Source organism: Haliaeetus leucocephalus, unplaced genomic scaffold, assembly GCF_000737465.1.
Source record: "Haliaeetus leucocephalus isolate CR32 unplaced genomic scaffold, Haliaeetus_leucocephalus-4.0 Scaffold214, whole genome shotgun sequence".
Classification (NCBI taxonomy): domain Eukaryota; kingdom Metazoa; phylum Chordata; class Aves; order Accipitriformes; family Accipitridae; genus Haliaeetus; species Haliaeetus leucocephalus.
Window position 1 is genome coordinate 518,624 of NW_010972650.1, and position 18,978 is coordinate 537,601.

Here is an 18,978-nt window from a genome sequence, read left to right on the forward strand (position 1 = left end):
TTAAAGTGTGGATGAAATGGAATCCTTGCCATAGTTGACATTATTAGTAACATTTATAACCAGTATATGTTTTGATTTCTTACTCTTTTTCAATCCTTACTTTTTCTTTTCAGTTATTTGTATGTAAATATTTTTATTTTAACCTGTAAGTTGTCATTTACAGGTGCAGATGATAAAAAAAGCTAATACTTTGCTAGAGGTATAAATTATGTTTACTCTTTCTCAGCTGACAGTTTAAAAAGTTGGGGGGTTTTTTCAATGTTTGCTGTGTTTATCAAATTTGGAAAGGATCTGCAGAAAGCAGTGAGAGGCCTAGTCCTGAAAATGTCTGAGGCACATGAAATAAGGTGTTGACTTTTCTTAAGAGAATTCAACACATCCAATTATTTTAAAGTACGATGTGGTGGAACGAGTACTGGTGAACAAAAGTTTCTGAAGAATGATTTCACAATAGTTTGTTCTTAGTTGCTGGGCATGATAAACATCTATAATTGAAAAATAAATTGTGTGCTGATTATATATACAATTAAACATGCATTGCTTATTCTGTCTGGAGATTCTACTGTGCTTTGGAACATTTAAACCAAATAGAAGAAGAACGATAAAATAAAAAATTGAAGATAAATACCAAAGTGTTAATGAGGTTCTAATATATGGTTTCTATGCTGAAAGTAGTGCAAAATTTCCGGACTAATTTTGTAAAGGTAGGCGATATTTTGCAAAGTAACGGTATCTTTGTAAGAAAATACTCTATTGAAAACAGGTAGATGGTTGGTATATTTTGTAGCTAAATTGTGATCTTTACAAATTCTGACATTGAGTTTATATACGTATTTTGACAGTTTATATATTTCATTTTAGTAAACAAATGAAATATTTTGTGAACCAGATTTTCAAGCATATATTTTTATGGATAGTACAAAGTCAAATGAGATCCTCTTTGGTGTAGGAGATATTTGAATTAATTTTGTATGTCTGTAGGCAACTTGCAAAAAAATGGATCCTAAAGAGTGTTGGGAAAAAAAGAAAAAAAAGAGATCAGGGCTTTTTATTCCCCACAGTTGATAATATCTGCACATTAGATCTGATTTTTATCAGAGATTCTAGTTTGTATGATTTTAATTTGTTTCAGGTGAAAATTAAATGTTTGACATGATCAGGACTCTTTTGGGTGTAGAATCTCCATTCTTGGAGATACTCAAAAGCCGTCTGGACGTGGTCCTGGGCAACCGGCTCTAGGTGACCCTGCTTGAGCAGGGGGGTTGGACAAGGTGACCTCCAGTGGTCCCATCCAGCCTCGACCGTTCTGTGATTCTGTGAAATAGAAAAATGTGTATGCAGTGCTTATTGCATGAATAATAAATACACTATTTTCCATAGTTAGGATTGAATCCTGCTTCCAGTTATGTCAGTGGGAATTGCACTATGGACTATGCTATTAAAAAGGTGTTAGAGCTACGTGTGTGTGTTGTGCTAGCTCAGATCTGAATGAGATTAAAAGACGTACTCACTCCCTAGATGTGTAATGCTTATCATATGGTCAGTCAGTATTTTTTATTTTACTCATTTTTGAATTAATGGACTTCTTAGCAAGCAGAGCTCTCTGCGAATGGTATGAGAAAGACTGCATTCCACAATCGCATTGTTAGTGGGCTATAAAAATGGGGTTTTTTTCTGAAGTTTCTAAACACCTGATTGTTGTGGACATGATCCATGATACGTTTCCTTTAGGCCAAACTGGAGTATACATTTCTGTTCGCAATCACGTCAAAAAAGAGTGCTTTTGTTGCACGTCAAAAATAATGAGCAAGGTTGAGAAAGTCATTACATTAGGGAACTGCTCCAAAAGAGGTCTCCAGTACCTCCTGTTTCTGTTAGTGGAATTTCAGGAAAAATGAACACCTTGGAACGTGCTTAGCACCTCAGAGAATTGGACCTTTTCGCTCTGTCTCCCATCAGGTGTGTGTACGCTATTTGGCATATGTTTAAGAGGGTTTGACCTACAGTACTGAAACTAATTTGGTAACTCCTCTGTATGGTGTTTTGATCCTCACTGTGTGCTGTTGTTCCTTTACCTTCTTTTGTAATACAGAATAATAATAAAAGAAGCTATCAAGTGTTAAGACTGTAAAAAAATGGTGGCCAATTCTTTCTGTATTCAGCAAGTGAAACAAACGTAGTGCTGCCAGACATAACGTTAGTAAATTTTTATCCTCTTAAAATAGTGTTTGCAAAGAGCAGCTTATTTTTCATCATGGAAATATTAAACAGTAACATGAGTTTGCTCTTTAAGTAATCACTTATCATGAAATACTTATTTTGGATTTACTTCAAAATCTAGATTGTAAGAGAGTAAAATTGATATCCTGAGAGTAAAAGATGTAGTACCTAATACTGTTCTGCTGGTTATTTCCAAACAAAAGTACATGCTTTATATGAACTGTAAATATTTGTTGAAACAATTAGATGGTTGCAAATTTTGACCTTGGTAAATAAAGTCGCCAAAATATAATTCTGATGTTCCTTATTTATTTTTAATTAACATAGTACTGCAGTGGTTCCTACCAAATGTGCATACATTGTGTGGTATCAGGTCTTTTACAGTGGCCAAGAATAAATATTTAGTTTATGAAACAGCACCCAGAGATCTTTTATCTGATGTGTCCTTTCAGCAGAGTACTACGTTATTTGTGCATAACTTTTAGTCATGAATAATTAAAAATCATTTAAAATAATTTTTAAAAGTAATTTTAAAAAAATCATTAAAAATAATTAGTGGTGAATACCTCTTATCTTTCTGCAGGTTTTTTTTTTCCTTTTTAGTTTTCAGTAAGCTGAGCCACTGTTCACTAAAACCATTTTGTGCTCTGCTAGGATTCACCCAGCAGAGGGAGTATCTCTGCCATCTACAAAATCGTGGTGGTAGTATTATGAAGTAGTACCTAGACTTCTGATAGCTGGAAAAGCATAGAAATAGGGTCGGGAAAAAGTATTTTCAGTTGGTAACATTTCTGTATTCAACTCCGTTATTAGGGTGAAGGTTGTTATCATTTCCTCTACTGTTAGTATGGAAATCAAAGGCAGAAAACAAAAAAAATAACAGAGTTGTAAACATGACTTCTAAAAAATAAGTGTATGTCCTTTGGCGCTTCGATTTATTCTGAAACAGGAGTTAGCTGTCTTTTCCAAGTTTTAACAGGCAGACCAAATCTTTATGATGATGGCACAATGATTTGTCCCTTTAGAAAGTCTACAAGTACTATATGTGCCGCAGTCAGAAGGATGGTAAGTGTAATGCTCATGGGATTCACAGCCTTGTTACTCAACGGAAGTTCAGATTTTATCCATCTTCTGTATTGAGATAAACGGACATAGATCCCAGGAAATTTTGGTCGGCCACAGCCAACTCCAAAACTAGCAATCCCTATGAGATAGTATTTGTTGGTACTAGGGTGATAGCACGCTAAAGGTCCACCGCTGTCTCCCTATAAATAAACAATATAAAAAAACTAGTAACATATATTCAATTCCAGGAAACAATGTAGAAGTAGGTCAGTAATATGTCCACTTTTTTTTAACTTTTTTTAATTAGCTAAGTTAACTGGACAGTAAAAATGACGGTAATACATGGATAGTAGTACACAGACAAATTAAGATAAAATTGGGTGATGCTGGGTGATGCTGCCTTGACTAGAATACCACACCTGCATTAATTGCTGTGTCTTTAACTGAAGTTCTGTTGTTTTTCTTTCTGCACCTTTTCAGGCTAAGGCTTGTCTCCCTAAATTTTCTCACTCATCAGTTAGTATGAGAGTATATTGTCCACACAATGTATAAGTACCAAGACACACAGTAATGAATAGACAACTCTGAGTCTTTGCCGTATCACCTACTTAAAGGAAAACTGCTGAGGAAAGCAGGAAGTGTAGCAGACAAAGTACTTATGAATACATTATGGGTTTTAATTGTAAATGTCTCCGTATCACAACTGGTGCCCCAGCTTTTGCATGCTAGTGGTTTTGATCTGAGAACTGTCTTTTCTCAGAAAGCGGTGCTGACTGCTCAGCATTTAAATAAAAATCTTGCCATATCACTGAACCGTATCACCTTCCAATGCTGCTGCTCTCTTTCAGAAGCATAAAAACAGGCAAGATGCTTGTGTGCTTCACACACTATATATGTACAGTGATACATGTTTGTGTAATGTTGTATCATTTATTGACATCTTTGTGGCAAGTATTGTATAAATATGTTTGTGGTCTTTCTCCTTTAACTTATTCTTGTCTCCTGCTGAGTATCACTGAATTCTTTGTGTATGTTTTTGAGATGCGTTTTTTCTTTGGAATCACCGTCTCGCCTCTCTTTCTATTTATGATGATGCTTTTGCAGTTTGACATGTTTTCTGGTTAGTATTTGTGCTATTTTAATTAATTGTGCTACAAATGCTGGTCACCATGATGCTCCTGAGACTCTGGCTTGGGGGTTTCCATAGCGGCAGGTCAGGCACTATGTTCATTCTTACCTGACAGGTATCGGTGCCTCCTGATCGAGAGCCAGCGCAAATCATATTGTTGCTAACCAGACCTTCATACGCATCAGAACTGTTACAGACACTAGAAGGAATGATTTCCACTTGTGCATCTTTTAACACAGGTGAAGTTTTACCTTTAATGGAAGACAGCATATAGAAAGGTAAAATATTTATGCTGTTGCGTGTAGCAATTCTTACTGTGCTCTTTTTTTTCCTGTTTAGCTAGCTTAAGCATGTTTCTGTATGTACTTAGATGTGTACGTAATACAGATTGTGCCTACTTCTAATGGATTTGAACCTAGGTGGGTTAAGGATTTGCAGACTTAGATTTGATGTAGTTTTTGCAATTCTTATTCTGTAGAATCATCAATGATAACAATACTGCTCACTCACCTTGCTCAAAATGTCAGAGGTGACTTATCAAACTTATATGATCCCCAGCTGTCCTTGAAATTTCCACACAAGAAAGATGCACACCACCAACTGACATCATGTCGAGTTTGTGCTCATTGTGATTAAAGAGAGAATTTGAGGGAGTGCAGCCATTCATAAAATACATGGGCATCCCTAAGTTCACAATGCACATCATCAGAATTGTTTTTCAATAAAAAAGTTATTTCTAGCAGACAACATTGAGTACCATGAATCTGAAAATCAGGCTAGTTTTATTTTCCTTTTTTCATGTTATACTTGGAAGAAAGGCTAGAAAATGTATGCCTTTGGTTACATATGTGTAGATCTAATCTGCTTGCAATGAATAAAACACTGAAAGCATATTCAGTTGCAGAAGGATTTAATGATGCTGTGCGATGAGACTATAACCTGAACAAATTCAGTTCTCTGTCAGTGAGCTTGAGGGACTGGAACCCGATATTAGTTGTGTAGCTTACAACATGATCAACAATGCAAGCAAATTTTTACCTTTTTCTGCTGTACGTCCCCAGCCGCTAATAAAGCATTCTGTTTCGTTGTCAACATGTGGGTAAAGGTGTGCAGGAGGTAAGCAGATAGGCTGAATATAGTCACTGTAGCGTACTGCAGAATCAAGTTCAAATAATGCAATATCATTTTCAAATGTTTCTCTCTTGAATTCTGGGTGCACAGTGATGCTTCTAATAGTTCTTTTTGCTGCGTGTTTGCCATGTTTCTGAAGGTTAAGCACACCCAAAACAGCTCTCCAGGAATGTGGGTCCCTAAGAGAGAATTCATGTGTTTTTTACAATTACATTATGAGGAGATTGAAGTAGACGGACGCCTGTAATCTTGAAAGCAGATGACAGACGACCCTTTATTGCTAAAACACACACATACTTATAGTCACATATTCTGCAAAGTCACTGTACACGCGCACAAGCATAGAATATGATTGGTTATATCGACACTGTACACGCGCATAAACATAAGATATAATTGGTTATACTAACTCTGTACACGTGCATAAACATAGGACATAATTGGTTATATTAACTAAAACATGCAAAACTTGTCTCAGTCTAATTGGTCAAGATAAACTGCTGAATTGAGGTTCTTTGTGCCAAGTTCCCTTTATCGTGGAATGCGCACCTGTGTTCTTCTAATTGGCATCTTTCTTTTTTTATCTTCTTGTTTATTCTGTTCAAGGCCTTCTAAAGGCCTGTGGAATGCTCTTGTGACCGTTAGCTAAATATGTGTCCAGACGTTAAAGTAAATATGTTTCTTGATGGCACTGTTTTAACCGATTGTTTTAATGCTGGCTGATGCACCTTTAGGAATATACATTGAAAATTCTGTAGTAAATATTGTCCAGAACAAATTTGGCTAATTACCATTGTGTCTGTTTTGAACAACCAGTTTGCCTAATGGTGGTTATGGCTGTTAAGGTGAATTCAGATTAATGATTTAAGCTGATACTGAGATTTTGCTTCCCACCCCATCTCAGCAGAGGCGACCTGGGAGATATTCTTTTGAAAAAGATTGAAAAGGTTGGATTTATTTTGCAGAATGGAAGTGGGGTTATACCCATAATACTTATAAAGACTGTGCTTGTACCTAGGTTTGGGAAAGCGATTAACTAGAAGTTACAAATAATGAGTATCAGCTTAATATTAAATTTAGAAATAGGGCCAGAGTCATTCAGACCTAATTTCTATTCAAGTATGTTGAAAAAAAATCTTTACTGATATTAAGTGGGAATTGGATTTGGCCTGTGATGAGCAAAGGACAGGCTATGAAATTCAGATTAACCTCCAAAATTCTCCAGAGTGTAAGATAAAAATTAAATTGATTATTTGTGAGATGATTCCCCTCTAAATTAATGTTTGTAAAAGTGCATTTAAAGAAACAAGGAACTGATCTAACAAAGTCCTGGTAAATGATAAAATTTCAAAGTTCAGAGATTTTTTACAGTTCAGTTTTCCTTAGGTCATGGTTATGTCAACACAGTCAATACGAACTTCCAACTATGTTAAAGACTACCGAAAGACAACAGCGATCAGCTACCTGAAATGCTGCAGAATTGCTGTAAGTACAAGTAAAAGGCCTGTTCTGAGGAGTGTTATTACCACATTGTCAAAAAAAAAAGTAGTTAAGTGCCAAATTGTTGGTTCTGTTAACCAGGAAAAACAGAAATAGTGTTAAAACTAATGAATATTAATGTGTCTAATCTAAATATTGCAACAGTTTCCTTTTGCAGTGAGCTTTACTAGTTTAGAAAAATGTATTAATCGGAAAAATTAGAGCTCCATGGGGAAAAAAAAAAAGCCCCCAACTTAACAAAAATGTCACCTAGATCAAAAACAAAAGACCCTTTATTAAAAATAACAAAGGTTGTTCTGGGCCAAGCCAGACTTCTTGATGTTGACTTGCAAAGTTACATCTTTATATCCCACACTGGGCTGGCAGCCGCCACCACACACAACCATTACAGCAAAGGTGACAAAAAGGGGGGGACAGTCTTTGGTCCTTAGAGCCACGACCAGTCCCTCTTACAGGCCGTATCAGCAAACAGGAGTTGCATCGTTTGGGTCTGTCTGCACGTTGGTTCTGCGCTATGAGAGCTCGGCCCGTGTATGTCCCAGTGATTTGCCTTTTGTTCAGAGATACCACAGGTGATGCTTTGCTGATCTACAGTGCCCTCCTCACAGTATTAAAAAAAAAAAGCTATTAGCATGAATACATACTGCCTTCCTGTAACGCAGTGGCCGGCGGTAAGTACCGAATTCTTGTTAACTAAAACTCCACCACAAACGTGTGCAAATCGTACACCAGCTTGGTGAATCTGGAGGCTGACCGACCACGGCCACGCTCCAGTCTGAGCGTCGTGTCCACCTACGATCCGGGATCCCGAGATGCTGTCAAAGAGCGGCCGTTGTCCGCACTCTGCAAAACAGAACAGAGTCGGTTATATCGTTCAAACCAAAAACCAGAGCTTTTGGTGCACTAGCAGCGGTTTGGGGAGTTTGTTTGTTTGTTTGTAGTAGCTGGAGAGGGTTTTTTTGTTGTTTTTTGATCTACAGTGTTACTTGCTGCAGGATGCAGCTGGAGCCCAGCTTCTGGAGATCCCGGGACTGGTTTTGCAGGTTGTATGAAATGTGTGTTATTTCTGCTGGTTACACGCGTATTTCTTGGGTATGGAGTTATGGCGTACCTTGAGGGTTAGCGGGTCCCAGTCACTGCTGCTTTAGGAATTCATCTGATTTAGGCACAGATGAAGTTTTTTCCGCCTGTCTGTGGGGAGCCCTGCACCACCACAGCCCGACCCCCTTCTTCCCCCCTCACACACTCCCCTTCTTCCCCCCCGCCTGCCCTCTCAGCCCCTTCGACTGCCCGCCACGGCCCTTCCCACACCCGTTCCTCCGGTATAACCACGGTACCCTCACTGAAAGCCCGCGGGGCCGCCACCTCGGGCAGGGAACCCGCCATGAACAGCAGAAGCAGGAGGGCGGCGGCGGACCGTCCCCGCCGCATCCTCCGTCGAGGGGAGAACAAAATGGCGGCGGGGCCGGCCCCGGGGGGCGCCGCTGCCAACGGTCGCTGAGGCGGCGGCTCGTCCCGACAGGAGCCGCGGCACCTCGCCGGGAAACTTCCCAGGCGCGTAACGTTAAAAACGAGTCGTTTAATGTTCTGGGGGCGAACAGCGTTAAAACTCGACACACGGCGCAGAGGCGGGCAGGCAGCCAGGTGACCGAGAGGCTTTGGTAAGTGTTATGGGGGGGGGGGGGGGCGCCCCCCCCCCCCCGTCTTTTGTGACTAAATACTTGCGGCTGAGCAAAAAGCTCAAAAAGCTGGGGGTTAAGGGTTTGTTCTGGCTGCTCGTTCTGTGGGGTTGGGACGTGAACAGCCGTGACGGAGCGAGGGGAGAGGGTTGAGGCCAGCGCTGGTCTACAATGGCTCAGGGAGCCCGGGCTGCCTGGCTGCTTCCCAGCGTGGGGAACACCTGAAGGAATCCTTGCCCAGAGTTAACCAGGCGTAGGCAGAAGTTCTCTTGAGTTAATAGGGTTTTTTCTTTTTTTTTTTTTCCTGCCTGCTGAGCTGTTTTGCATTCTCCTGCAGCCTTCTCCTGGGATCCTCTGTGGGCTGCGTTGGGGTCTGGCAAGGCACAGTCAGCAGCGCAAGGGCTTCAAAGATGTTTAGAAAACTAACCCTCTTTTCTTATTTGGTGCTTGAATCAGAAACTTGATTGAAGTCCTTTACTGTGTTACCTAGATTCGGACGTCTGGATTAGTCTATGCCACGCTGTTTGTGTTGATTATGTCAAGGAATTTCAGTGTGGGCAGGGGAGAAGGCTTGGCAGGGCGGTGTGAGTTACTTCACAGCATAGCTGATGATGTGAGGCCGTACGGGCATCCAGGGCAGCTCTATGTTTATGTGTTGTAAGTTCAGCTCCAAGAAGTTGGCCTGTTCGAGATTCTTCCATATCTCTCTCATGAGGCAGCATCCATCAAAGATGAGTTTCCAAGTCGGACAGCAGATCTGCTGCCAAAAGTACTTCCAGCTGGAATGATCAGCGGCCACGTGCTCTAAGAAACAGAAAGCGCCTCCCTGGGGAAAACAAAGTCACCTTACAGAGCCGCAGCAGGTGCTGGGGTTACACCAGACTTCTCCCTCCATCCCACCTCCTCTCAAACACAGACCAGTGTGTGTGCGCAGTTTGCTCGCTCATCGGTATTCTCCCACCCCGTCCCTGCCTGCTTTTTGATTTTGTGATGTCAGTTGGAATTAATGTAAAGCAGGAACCTTGCAGAGATTCAAAGTGCCTATGCAAAAAGCGTGAAGGATGTACTTACTTGATCCCTCTTTTATTATAGCAATAGTTTGTTGTCTTTTTGTTTCAATTACAGTTGCTAGCATGTAATTTGTTTTGAAGGAAACTAAAAGAAATGTATAAATCTTACTCAAACTCATCATTTTTTGACAACCCAGAGGATTGTCTTGAAAATGCCATTTTAAAAGCTGAAAGTCTATTGCAAAAATACCCCAACAAAACAGCTGGTTTTAATCTTTAGCTTGATTGGTATACTACAGGGACAGAAGGCATTTAATTAGACTGGTTTAGTCATACAGGTAGATGAGCCCCACTTTTAAGAGGCTAAAGCAGTTCCATTTAAAATGCAGACTTTCAGTCTTGATCAGAGAGCGTCCCACCCCAAGAAAATCTGGTGTGTGTGGGGAGGGACAACAACACAGGAACCAGTTCTGCTTTAAATGATATACCATAATCACTTACAAAATTAGTGGCAGTTCTAGTTAGCAGACTGTTACTTTTAGGTTTTAACTTTTAAGAATAGGACAGACTGACCAGTATGTTGCTACTGCTTTGCACTATGTAGCAGTGCAGAGTGGTTGTAGGGAAATAAACTTGGTCTCGTTTGTAAGCTCAAAACCAACTTTTTTTTTTCCTTTTGTTTCTTTTCTTTTGGTGCAGTGCCTCTGGAATAGATGATAAAGGTAGTAACAAAACTTATTATTCAGATACTCACTGGTCTGAGCACTCGCAGTACTTTATGGTGCCATTCACACTGCACACAGAGCAGAGGACAAAGGCACAGATGACGGCATCTACAGAACTGCTGGGCACCTGGTGCAGGTCTTCTCCCACAGCTAGTAGGAAATGCTCTTAGTGGACAAGCTGGTTCTTGTTCACGCTCCTCGAAAGGTCTTGCTGGAAGTTGGGGTTTGTGTCAGTGCACGTGACTCTGCAGCCTGGTGGGTAGAACTGGAAGTTAGCACTGCAGCTGGTCCCGATCTCCAGCAGCTTCAGCTCTCCTGAGGGCCTCATGAGGTCAGGGAGATTATGAAATAGCTCCTGCTGCTTTGTTTTCCTTTCATGAATTGCAGAAAACTTCTCTAAGAAGAAAGGAAAAAATATCTTCTTACAGAAAGGCTCCCAGATGCCCAGGAATGGTAGTAGGTAGATGGGCATGGCAAGCAGCGTGAGGCAGGCACGGAGGAAGAGGGTGCTGGCCTCTGTCATTTCCAGCGTAGGGCAGAGGATCTGTGCTGAGCAAAACTAGTTCTTCTGTGAATTAGAGCCCTTGAAATTCAGAGCGAGCTGCATTCATGTACTTGCTGTGTTCCTCTTGAAGTGTATTCAGCTCCTTGGATTGATCTGGTAGACTTTTCTCTAAAGCTGATTTTAAAGTCTGGTCACAGGCAAGGAAGGGAAAGGCAGGACTGCATACCAAATAGTGACTGTAGCGTCCCAACTCTGGCAGAAGAGGAGCTGCCAGTCTGTTACTGGGACAAACTGGGCAGTACAACTTTGTATGTAACCACTGGCAACATGTCATAAGATGCCCTAACTTGGTGTTCAGCAGTTTCAGGTTACAGGTCATATTTCTTAAAGCAACCGTATGTTGTCTTTAGTGAGCCGAAGGAAATTCATGCAAACTCTGGATTTGCTGTAGGTGTTTCATTAGGAGTTTGATTAACATTTCAGTTAAAACACATTTGTTTAAGAGTTAATTTACCACCCCGTTGTAAGTAGCTGGATGAGCTAGTCAGCTACTTGCTCTGTGCTCTCTCTGCAACAGCAGGTTTCAGTCTTTCCACTTCGTGGACACCTAAAATAGTTTGGTATGCGCATATGGGCTCCTTTGCAGTGAATCAGCTTGCTTTTCTTAGTTATCTTTCAGATCTTTGATGGGAATCATGGAACAGAGATAAAACAATTTATTAATTTGGTAATCGCTGCATACAGTGTATGGCTTGGTTTTATTAACTTCATAAGCTTGAGTCAACAATGAATGGTCCGTTCTATGCTAAATGCATTCTGTAAAACTTTTTCAACTTTGCAGTCACCAGTGCTTTTTCAAAGGACTTGGCAGCAGTGTAGATTAGCCACTAGCATTTAATTGCTGAAGGACTTAAGGTCCCAGTTCTGTTGTGAATTGCACTGGAGAATTTTGGTTTTCTGTTGAGTGACAGCTAGTCCTGTTGTCCGATGAGTTACTTCCTCCCTCTAGTGGGAATAAAGCAAATATAAAATCCACATACGGCAGCATTGTTACTAGACTGCTTTATTAACAAACTGTGTTGTTATACCTTCATACCTCCACCTTGTGGCAACTACATTAGAGAAACAAATTTGAACAATGGGAGTTACTTTCTGTGTAGACCAATTGGATGTGTATGGAGCACAAAATACATTAATTTCTTATAAATATCATCTGTACCAGGTTTTAATTCTTTGCTGCTGTACTGCAGGAAATCATAGAAAAGGTTAAATAGTGGCCAAGAGAGCAGCACCTTCTCTTGGTCTCCTAGGGGAGTTTAACTGGAAAACATTTCTAATGGAACTCCTGGCTTTTAAAAGAGACCTCTTTAAGGTGTGATCTAGATTGGAGGGGGAGTAGAAAATGAAGAGTTTAAGCATAGGTAAAACATGTTAGTAGAGCATGACAAAAGGGCTCTAAGGACGTGGCTGATCTAGTAACAGCATTTTACAGCAGAGATGAGATTTCTGCCATCCGATTTAACAAATGCCAGTTTTCTCCCAGTGTAAAGAAAAGTTCCATTTTTGCTTTATAGGTGGCTGTTTCACGTTAAATCTGCACTGATAGCATTAGCATCTAATGGCCAGTGAGGACTATGCCTAGTGAACTGGTGTTGTAATGAGCACTTCCCTGAATAAACAAAAGTCCTGTCAGGGAGGACTGTACTGGCACAGGCGAATGAATGCCTGCTCGTAAACGTATTTCATAATGGGAAGACTGAAATGAAAATGCTCCTAGTGATGCTGTATCTATTATGCATGTGTCCTGTATCGGAAATGTTAGAGGTTGGGCATTATTCTCTGCCCTTAGAAACATGTTAGCCCCCTGTACTTGCTTGCATCTATCTTCTGTTCCCTTTCTTCCCTCTCCCCCTTCTCAACTCTCTTAAGATGCTGACTCCTCCTTTATTTTGTATTGGACTGAAACGTGTTGTCTAGAGTTCTTTCCTGTTTGCCTGGTCCCTGTGCAGCAGCTCTATTTCAGAGCTCTCTCCAGAAAACCTATCTAACAAATGGAAGAATGTGATTCCCAGTTTGGGTGAGCTGTGGATGCTCAGGAAGTTTTTCATACTTTTATTCTGGGTAGCCAGCTGCTGTATATGGGCTGACTGCAAGGGTGAAAAACCATCTATAAAGCATGAAAGGAGTACTGAAGGGAGGTCCTGTGTCCCGCAGCGCTCATGGTCATTTATTTTACTGCATACCCAATGATATGAGGACTACTAGGAATCCAGTAAGGCGTGACATGAATGTGCCTCAAATTTAGTTCTGAGAAATTAGTTTTCTCCAGCTCCTTCTCTGTCTCTCTGCTCAAGGAACACCCATCTCCAAAATACTTCCAGACTGGGTCGCAGACCTTTTGCCAAAAGTAGGTCCAACTGGAATGATCTGCAGCCACATGCTCCAAGAAGTAGAAAGCTCCACCCTGGAAAACAGTGCCATGAAAAGGACTTAGGGTTGTTCACTTCTGTGTGCCTTTTATCACCTCTCTGAAGACCAGCGTCCTTTCCGAGATGTTACGCGTGCTAGAGTCATGTTTGTTTTGAACTGCGAAGTCTCTAAAAGTGCCTACCATTCAGATTTTGTTGAAGATGGTGGTTATTACTGGATGACTACACGTTTACTGATAGGTGCAACTTAGGATTGTGCAAGAGGCAGTGTGGTCTGACAGCAGAACTGCTGGCACCAGGTTTTTGTCTCTGCCTTGGATGATCTTGGACAAACCACTAACTTCCTTGTGTTTCAGTATATCTCATCTGAGAAATGTGAATAAACAGTTTGCTTACCCTACATACCAGCAAGGAAAAGAGTTTATTTCTTAATGTTTATAAAATGTGTGAGATAGGTTTAGCAGGCAGAAATCTAGTGTCCCAGGGTGAGGAAGAGGCTACAGTCAGTGTATGTAGCGCATAATAGTTTCGTCATTATCAGTCTCATGAACCCTATCAATGTTTAATTTTATCTTTGACCACACCTGTTCAATGTCTTTCCATGTTTATAAATAACCGATAAAAAGCAAATCTAGTATTGTAAGCAAACCTTTCCTGTGAAACTTGTTCAGTGGAGCCAAACAGAGAAGAAGTCAAGGGTTCAGAGCTCATGTTTCCTTCCCCTTCTTAGTGGAACGTGTTGGGTATGATCTTACTCCCTCTTCCCTAGTTTTGCTTTGTAGGAGTGTACAAGATTGCCTCGAGGAATTAATTAGGTTTTCAGCCACACGCAGGCTGAAATCTCATTTACCCATGGACACTCTGACCAGTTACACAGATTTAGCTCACCTGTGTGGATAGGATTTCTGTTAAGCTTAATTTAAACTCTTGCCCAGTTATTTTGAGATAAATGAAGAAAAAAGTATTGGAAGAGCAGTATGGGAATGTGGCATTTTACAAGTGTCACCTTAGATTATAATGAAAATACCTGCTTAAATGGACAAGTTTTAAAGATAAGAGAGAGAATCGCTAGAGAATACACGTGGCAACTATGAACTGAAATGGTTGTTAATAATTTACCCGTGTTACAATGCACATTCCTGCTTCCCTCCCCGTATTCCACCATTGTACTGCAGTAATCCTGCTTATCCAGCACTGCTCTGCTCCTCCTCCTCCTAGCTCCCAGCACCTCCTGGGTTATATTCTGGGGTGGGTTTTTTTTGTTTTTCTTCTTTTCTCTTTCTTTCTGAAACAGCTTTGGCCTTGGAGTTTTTGCAGGTTGCCCAGCTGCAAGTGCAGCAGCCAGGCTGCCCAGATTGAGTAGCTGTGCCACTCACTTGCCCCGGGCAATCAGGACCACCTTGCAGGTACTTCAGACCTCCTGTGTGCTTGGCAGCACACCAGTCCTGCTGAGGAAGGACAGGGGAAGCAGGCTGAGGTGGTTCTTTCATCTGCAGGTGAAGCAGGGGAAAAAAAAAAAAAAGACGACTTAGGAGTGGATAAGTGGGTATGCTGGTTGATTTTAAACTCTTTCTTGGCCTGGTGAAGGTGATGGCATTTATCCTAAGTGTAGGTCAGTACACACAACTTGGCTTATCAATGACACAAATCGGCATCCCCGATCTCCCTCGCGCTGCCACAGCTTACCAGCCTGAGCACTCGCAAAACCTCCGTCAGGACTTTCTTGATGTTGGTCACAGAGCACAGCACTAAGGTGCACACCACCACGTCCATGGTGCCATCTGGAATTTGATGCAGATCCTCGCCAGAAGCAACCACAAAACGTTCAAGCGTAAGGTGCCGGTTCTCCGAGAGGCTCTTGAGGAGGAACTTTCTGAAATTGGGATTAGGGTCGGTGCACGTCAGCCGACAGCCCGGTGGGTAGAACTGGAAATTGGTGCCAGTGCCCGTGCCAATTTCCAGCAACACGAGCTGGCCCAAAGGGCCAGCAAATTTTCTTAAGTTGCTGAACAGCTCTTGTTTCCGCTTGTAGACCTTGTGGTTGTAGATGGCTGCCACCTTCGCCGTGACATATGGGAAGACTTTCTTATAGAAGGAGTCCCAGAAGCCCAGGCAGGCGAGAATATGGAGGGGCAAGAGGAGGAGCTGAACGCATCGCTGGAGAGAGGGAATGAGCAGCATCCCCGGAGGTGACCGGTGTCAGGCGACGTGCACACCCTGCTCGGTCTGCAGCCCTCGCTGCTGCCAGGGCAGTCTCTGAACCGGATGTGTATGTCCGTCAGTCTGTCCGGCCGGCCATCTGTCCGGCTGGGTGCCAAGCGTCCTCTTAAAGCGGCAGCGGCACGGTTGTGCAGAGCTGCAGGGAAGCCCTGGACAGGGAGGGGGGAGCAGGAGCACGTTGGTTTGAATTGGTTGCCTGTACATAAACGTTTAACTGGATTGAATCCCGAAGCTCGGATCCTGCCTTGCTTCGAGCCCCTTATCTGGGAGAAAGGACTGTTCCAAACCTCACACGAGTATTTTGCTTATCCGTTTTGTGGAGTGCTGTATCATCGTGCCTCTGACTGACCGGCTGCGATCCCTCCTGTGATACCGCAGGTTTAGGCACCAGCTCGTCTGAGAGGCGATACAGACCTTGTGTAAGAGCAGGATTGCACCCATGGTGTAGGAGAAGTCTTTTAGAGCACAACCATCTCTCTGGCTACCCCCATGTAACAACCTGTTTAAATTACAGGGTCATTCCAGCTACTAAACTTTGTTTACCTTCAGTTGGCTTGCGTGGTGTCTGTTGTAGCAAAGATATACTGTCTCCTGGTTATTATGACAGAAGGACAGACAGCCGGTGTGCTTTGCAGAGGCGTGTATAGGACATATCCCTGTCCACAAAGCCTAGGAACTGACGAGGCAATTCAGAGGTCACTACACCGAAGGTGAAGGGAGAAGCGAGGGCTGTTATGATGAAATAAGGAAAAGGCAGTATCCTTATCAAGCAATTTTTTTTTTTTGTGCTAAGCAGCTGTGTGCTCCTTAAAGAGACAGCACAGTGCCAGGTAGTTACTGTTCAGATCGAGAATTACAGAATTATCTTAGTTCTGTTGCCTAAGTTCTGGGTGGTTTTGTTCCCTTTTAACCCAAGGAGAGGTTTTATTAGTTTTACTGTTCTGATTACAGGCAAGCAAAATCATTAGCTGGAGTTGTAATATTTATCTGCTTTACAAGGCAGCATTATTTTGGAAATACTTTCAGACTCTGAGTATGCACGTTTTCTGAGGATTCCCTTTCGACCTGGATTGGGATAACGAATAAGATAGTCCTGACGGCTGATCAGAAGGGTGGATGGGGCAGTTGCCGAAAATATAACTCTGTATAGGGATTGGGCAGAACTTCATGCCTCTTATCCGGGATAGAGTCTCTCCTAGGCCGTGCCAGGATCACTTAGGTCAATTAGGAACTTTTTTTTGTTTTGTTGTGACTGTTCAACCTCTGAGGGCATTGACCTATTTATTTCTTTAAGCGCCTTGCTTAAAGATATCTTATACAAACTGTAATAACACCCTCGGGGCCCCAGAATGTCCTTGAAGTATTTCTGGTGCGTGGCCGGCCCCAAAGGGACCTGTGTGCCCACAGTTCCCAGCAGCTCTGTGGGTGCCCTAGTTGGAAGCCCGGGTGTGCTGCGGCGTTTCCATCCGGGGGTCGGCTTGCCTCGCTGCCCGCCTGGTCCGTTCGGCCAGTGCCGGCAGCTTTGCCGGGGTGCAGCACTGCATGCTTCGAGCTGCTGGCACCATTAGCTATGTAGAGAAGGTATTTTTTTCTTACGTTATGTGACCTAACTTTGACGTTTGGATGCTTAAACACTGTATTTGGGAGGTGCTATCCTGTTTCTTAGCAGTTTGCTATCAGTGGATTTTTCTCCTGTATTTCAGTGTTTTTATTTCCGCTTACTTCACAGCTACTGGAATTTTAAGTCTGAGTGAGAACCAAGCTACAGAAGGTCCAGTTTGGACTGAAAATTTCTCAGAATCTGTAGCTTTCTGTAGCAGCATATTTAATGTGTGTGTAACTGCTTTTGATTAGTTATGGATTGAGGTATCTACATTTTTTAGGTTGCGTCTGCCCTTGTGTTACAGTAGGGTAGTCCCATAAAAGTCAGCGATGTAAAGTGAGGGCAGATTTAGTTCCTGTGTCATTTCTAAAGCAAGATAAATGAGTTCTCCAGCACAGTGCTGTGTCCTGCTAGCTTGTCTGCTCAGCACACAACTCCTAAAGCTCTGCTTAGAGGACAAAGATTTAAAATTCTGTGAAGAGGACATTTCTGCAAGGTGGATATATATTTTTTTTTTTTCCTGAAACAGCAACCTAATACAGTGTTTCAGGTTGTTCTTTCAGCAACACAGGCACAGTCTTATGGAGAACAAGAACTACGTAACAATAAAAATTGATCCTAAAATTGCAGTTATAAACTATAGGTGTAACATCATAGGCACACATTCTATGTATAAAGGAGGAGGAGTTGTCCTTCTTAAATGAAGAGGGGTAACTTGGGTCAATTATTAGTAGTCTCTTATTCACTATATTACTGGAAAAAACAGAAATCTGCATATATGATGGGGTTGTAGGTGAGGACAGTATTCCATAGTAGACTTCCACCTCTTTAGTGAGCTGCTGGGCATTGGGGAGCTCCACAGCACCCTGAGAAACCTGCCAGGTCCTGAGGAAGGACCTTTGAGAAGAAATCTTAGATAGCCCCAGTTGCAATTGGAGGGAAGAAGCCAATACAGTGCGTAGATCTACCGGACAAAGAGCATCACTGCGTGTAGGACGTAAATGTTGTTTTGGCACTTTTTAAATTCTTTTGTAAAATCTTACTGTTTCCAGATAGTCCAGGGATGAGGTCACGGAGCTCTTCTTGGTGATGCGATCTGTGATGTGCATGCCCATTTGAAGTTTTAGTGTATCTTCAAACTGTAATAAAAAAAAAAAGAAAAGAAGAAAAAGTGTTTGGCTGATACAAAGTTTTCCTTTTGCTCTGCTGATGACACCCATCACAGATCACCTTCTGCGTGTGTTTGTTACAGGACTTTTGCAGGACCTTTTCTGAGGTCTGTTCTGCGTGGATTAGTAAATTAGACTGTGGTCAAATGCTGGCCTAAACTAAGTTTGTCTCTGCTAGTTCGAAATCGTTGGTTTTGAGCCACGTTCATCCCCGGGCTGTTTGCACACCCACCCGGGCAGGACCCAGCCGGCTGCTGGGGTAAGCTGAGCATCTCCAGCAGCCCGGGATTTTTTCCACCGACACCGCCACGGTTCCCAGTATTTCGGACGATCGCGGTGGGGGCTGTGCTCTCTGTGGTACCGGTACCGGCTGGGCCGCCCCCCCCCCCCTTCCCCAGTTCATCCCTGGGCGGCAGTTCGCGTAAGCTCAGCTTAACCTGGCCTAGAGCTGCGCCCCTGAATCCGGCGGCACTTCTCGGGGAGGGAGGGGGGGGCAGGTAGGGCTCAGCTCCTCAGGCACTCGGAGAAGCGGCTCCTCCGGGCTGTCCCGGTTCCCCAGAGAAGGAGGAGGGGAGGGGGTTCCCCGGTCGTGT

The 18,978-nt window shown here is 42.5% G+C and overlaps 4 protein-coding genes across 4 annotated transcripts in view; 1 reads left to right on the top strand and 3 right to left on the bottom strand.

Moving 5' to 3' along the window:
- Nucleotides 1-3,212: 3,212 nt before the first annotated feature.
- Nucleotides 3,213-8,431, bottom strand: TMPRSS12 (transmembrane (C-terminal) protease, serine 12). The gene is made up of 5 exons (XM_010566563.1): nt 8,383-8,431; nt 7,690-7,888; nt 5,453-5,724; nt 4,523-4,665; nt 3,213-3,485 (listed from the first exon to the last, which is right to left on the bottom strand). The coding sequence occupies exons 1-5, from the start codon at nt 8,429-8,431 to the stop codon at nt 3,213-3,215; spliced, it is 936 nt and encodes a 311-aa protein (XP_010564865.1).
- A 602-nt stretch (nt 8,432-9,033) lies between these two features.
- On the bottom strand, nt 9,034-11,159 carry LOC104831167 (methyltransferase-like protein 7A). The gene is given in 3 exon segments (XM_010566564.1): nt 9,034-9,550; nt 9,985-10,027; nt 10,489-11,159. Coding segments are annotated over 3 exon segments (774 nt in total). The 5' UTR covers nt 10,983-11,159; the 3' UTR covers nt 9,034-9,313.
- Nucleotides 11,160-11,247: 88 nt separating this feature from the next.
- Nucleotides 11,248-15,574, bottom strand: LOC104831144 (methyltransferase-like protein 7A). Its single transcript, XM_010566534.1, has 2 exons — nt 15,080-15,574; nt 11,248-13,428 (listed from the first exon to the last, which is right to left on the bottom strand). Exons 1-2 carry the CDS (start codon nt 15,572-15,574, stop codon nt 13,192-13,194), a joined length of 732 nt encoding a protein of 243 aa, XP_010564836.1. The 3' UTR covers nt 11,248-13,191.
- Nucleotides 15,518-18,978, top strand: part of SCN8A (sodium channel, voltage gated, type VIII, alpha subunit) — a 59,307-nt gene continuing 55,846 nt past the window's right edge. Inside the window, exon 1 of the mRNA XM_010566533.1 lies at nt 15,518-15,582. The gene's annotated coding sequence lies outside the window, so the exon portion shown is untranslated. The remainder of the gene's footprint in view (nt 15,583-18,978) is intronic.

What these genes read in the sequence shown, in the direction of transcription:
- TMPRSS12 (XM_010566563.1), bottom strand. Translation starts at nt 8,431, where the DNA reads ATGGCGGGTTCCCTGCCCGAGGTGGCGGCCCCGCGGGCTTTCAGTGAG. An exon ending in GGGACGTACAGCAGAAAAAG is followed by an intron (nt 4,666 to 5,452) that starts GTAAAAATTTGC and finishes CTTCCATTAAAG; the next exon opens with GTAAAACTTCACCTGTGTTA. An exon ending in GAGGCACCGATACCTGTCAG is followed by an intron (nt 3,486 to 4,522) that starts GTAAGAATGAAC and finishes GTTTATTTATAG; the next exon opens with GGAGACAGCGGTGGACCTTT.
- LOC104831144 (XM_010566534.1), bottom strand. Translation starts at nt 15,574, where the DNA reads ATGCTGCTCATTCCCTCTCTCCAGCGATGCGTTCAGCTCCTCCTCTTG. An exon ending in TTTTGCGAGTGCTCAGGCTG is followed by an intron (nt 13,429 to 15,079) that starts GTAAGCTGTGGC and finishes ACTGTTTTCCAG; the next exon opens with GGTGGAGCTTTCTACTTCTT.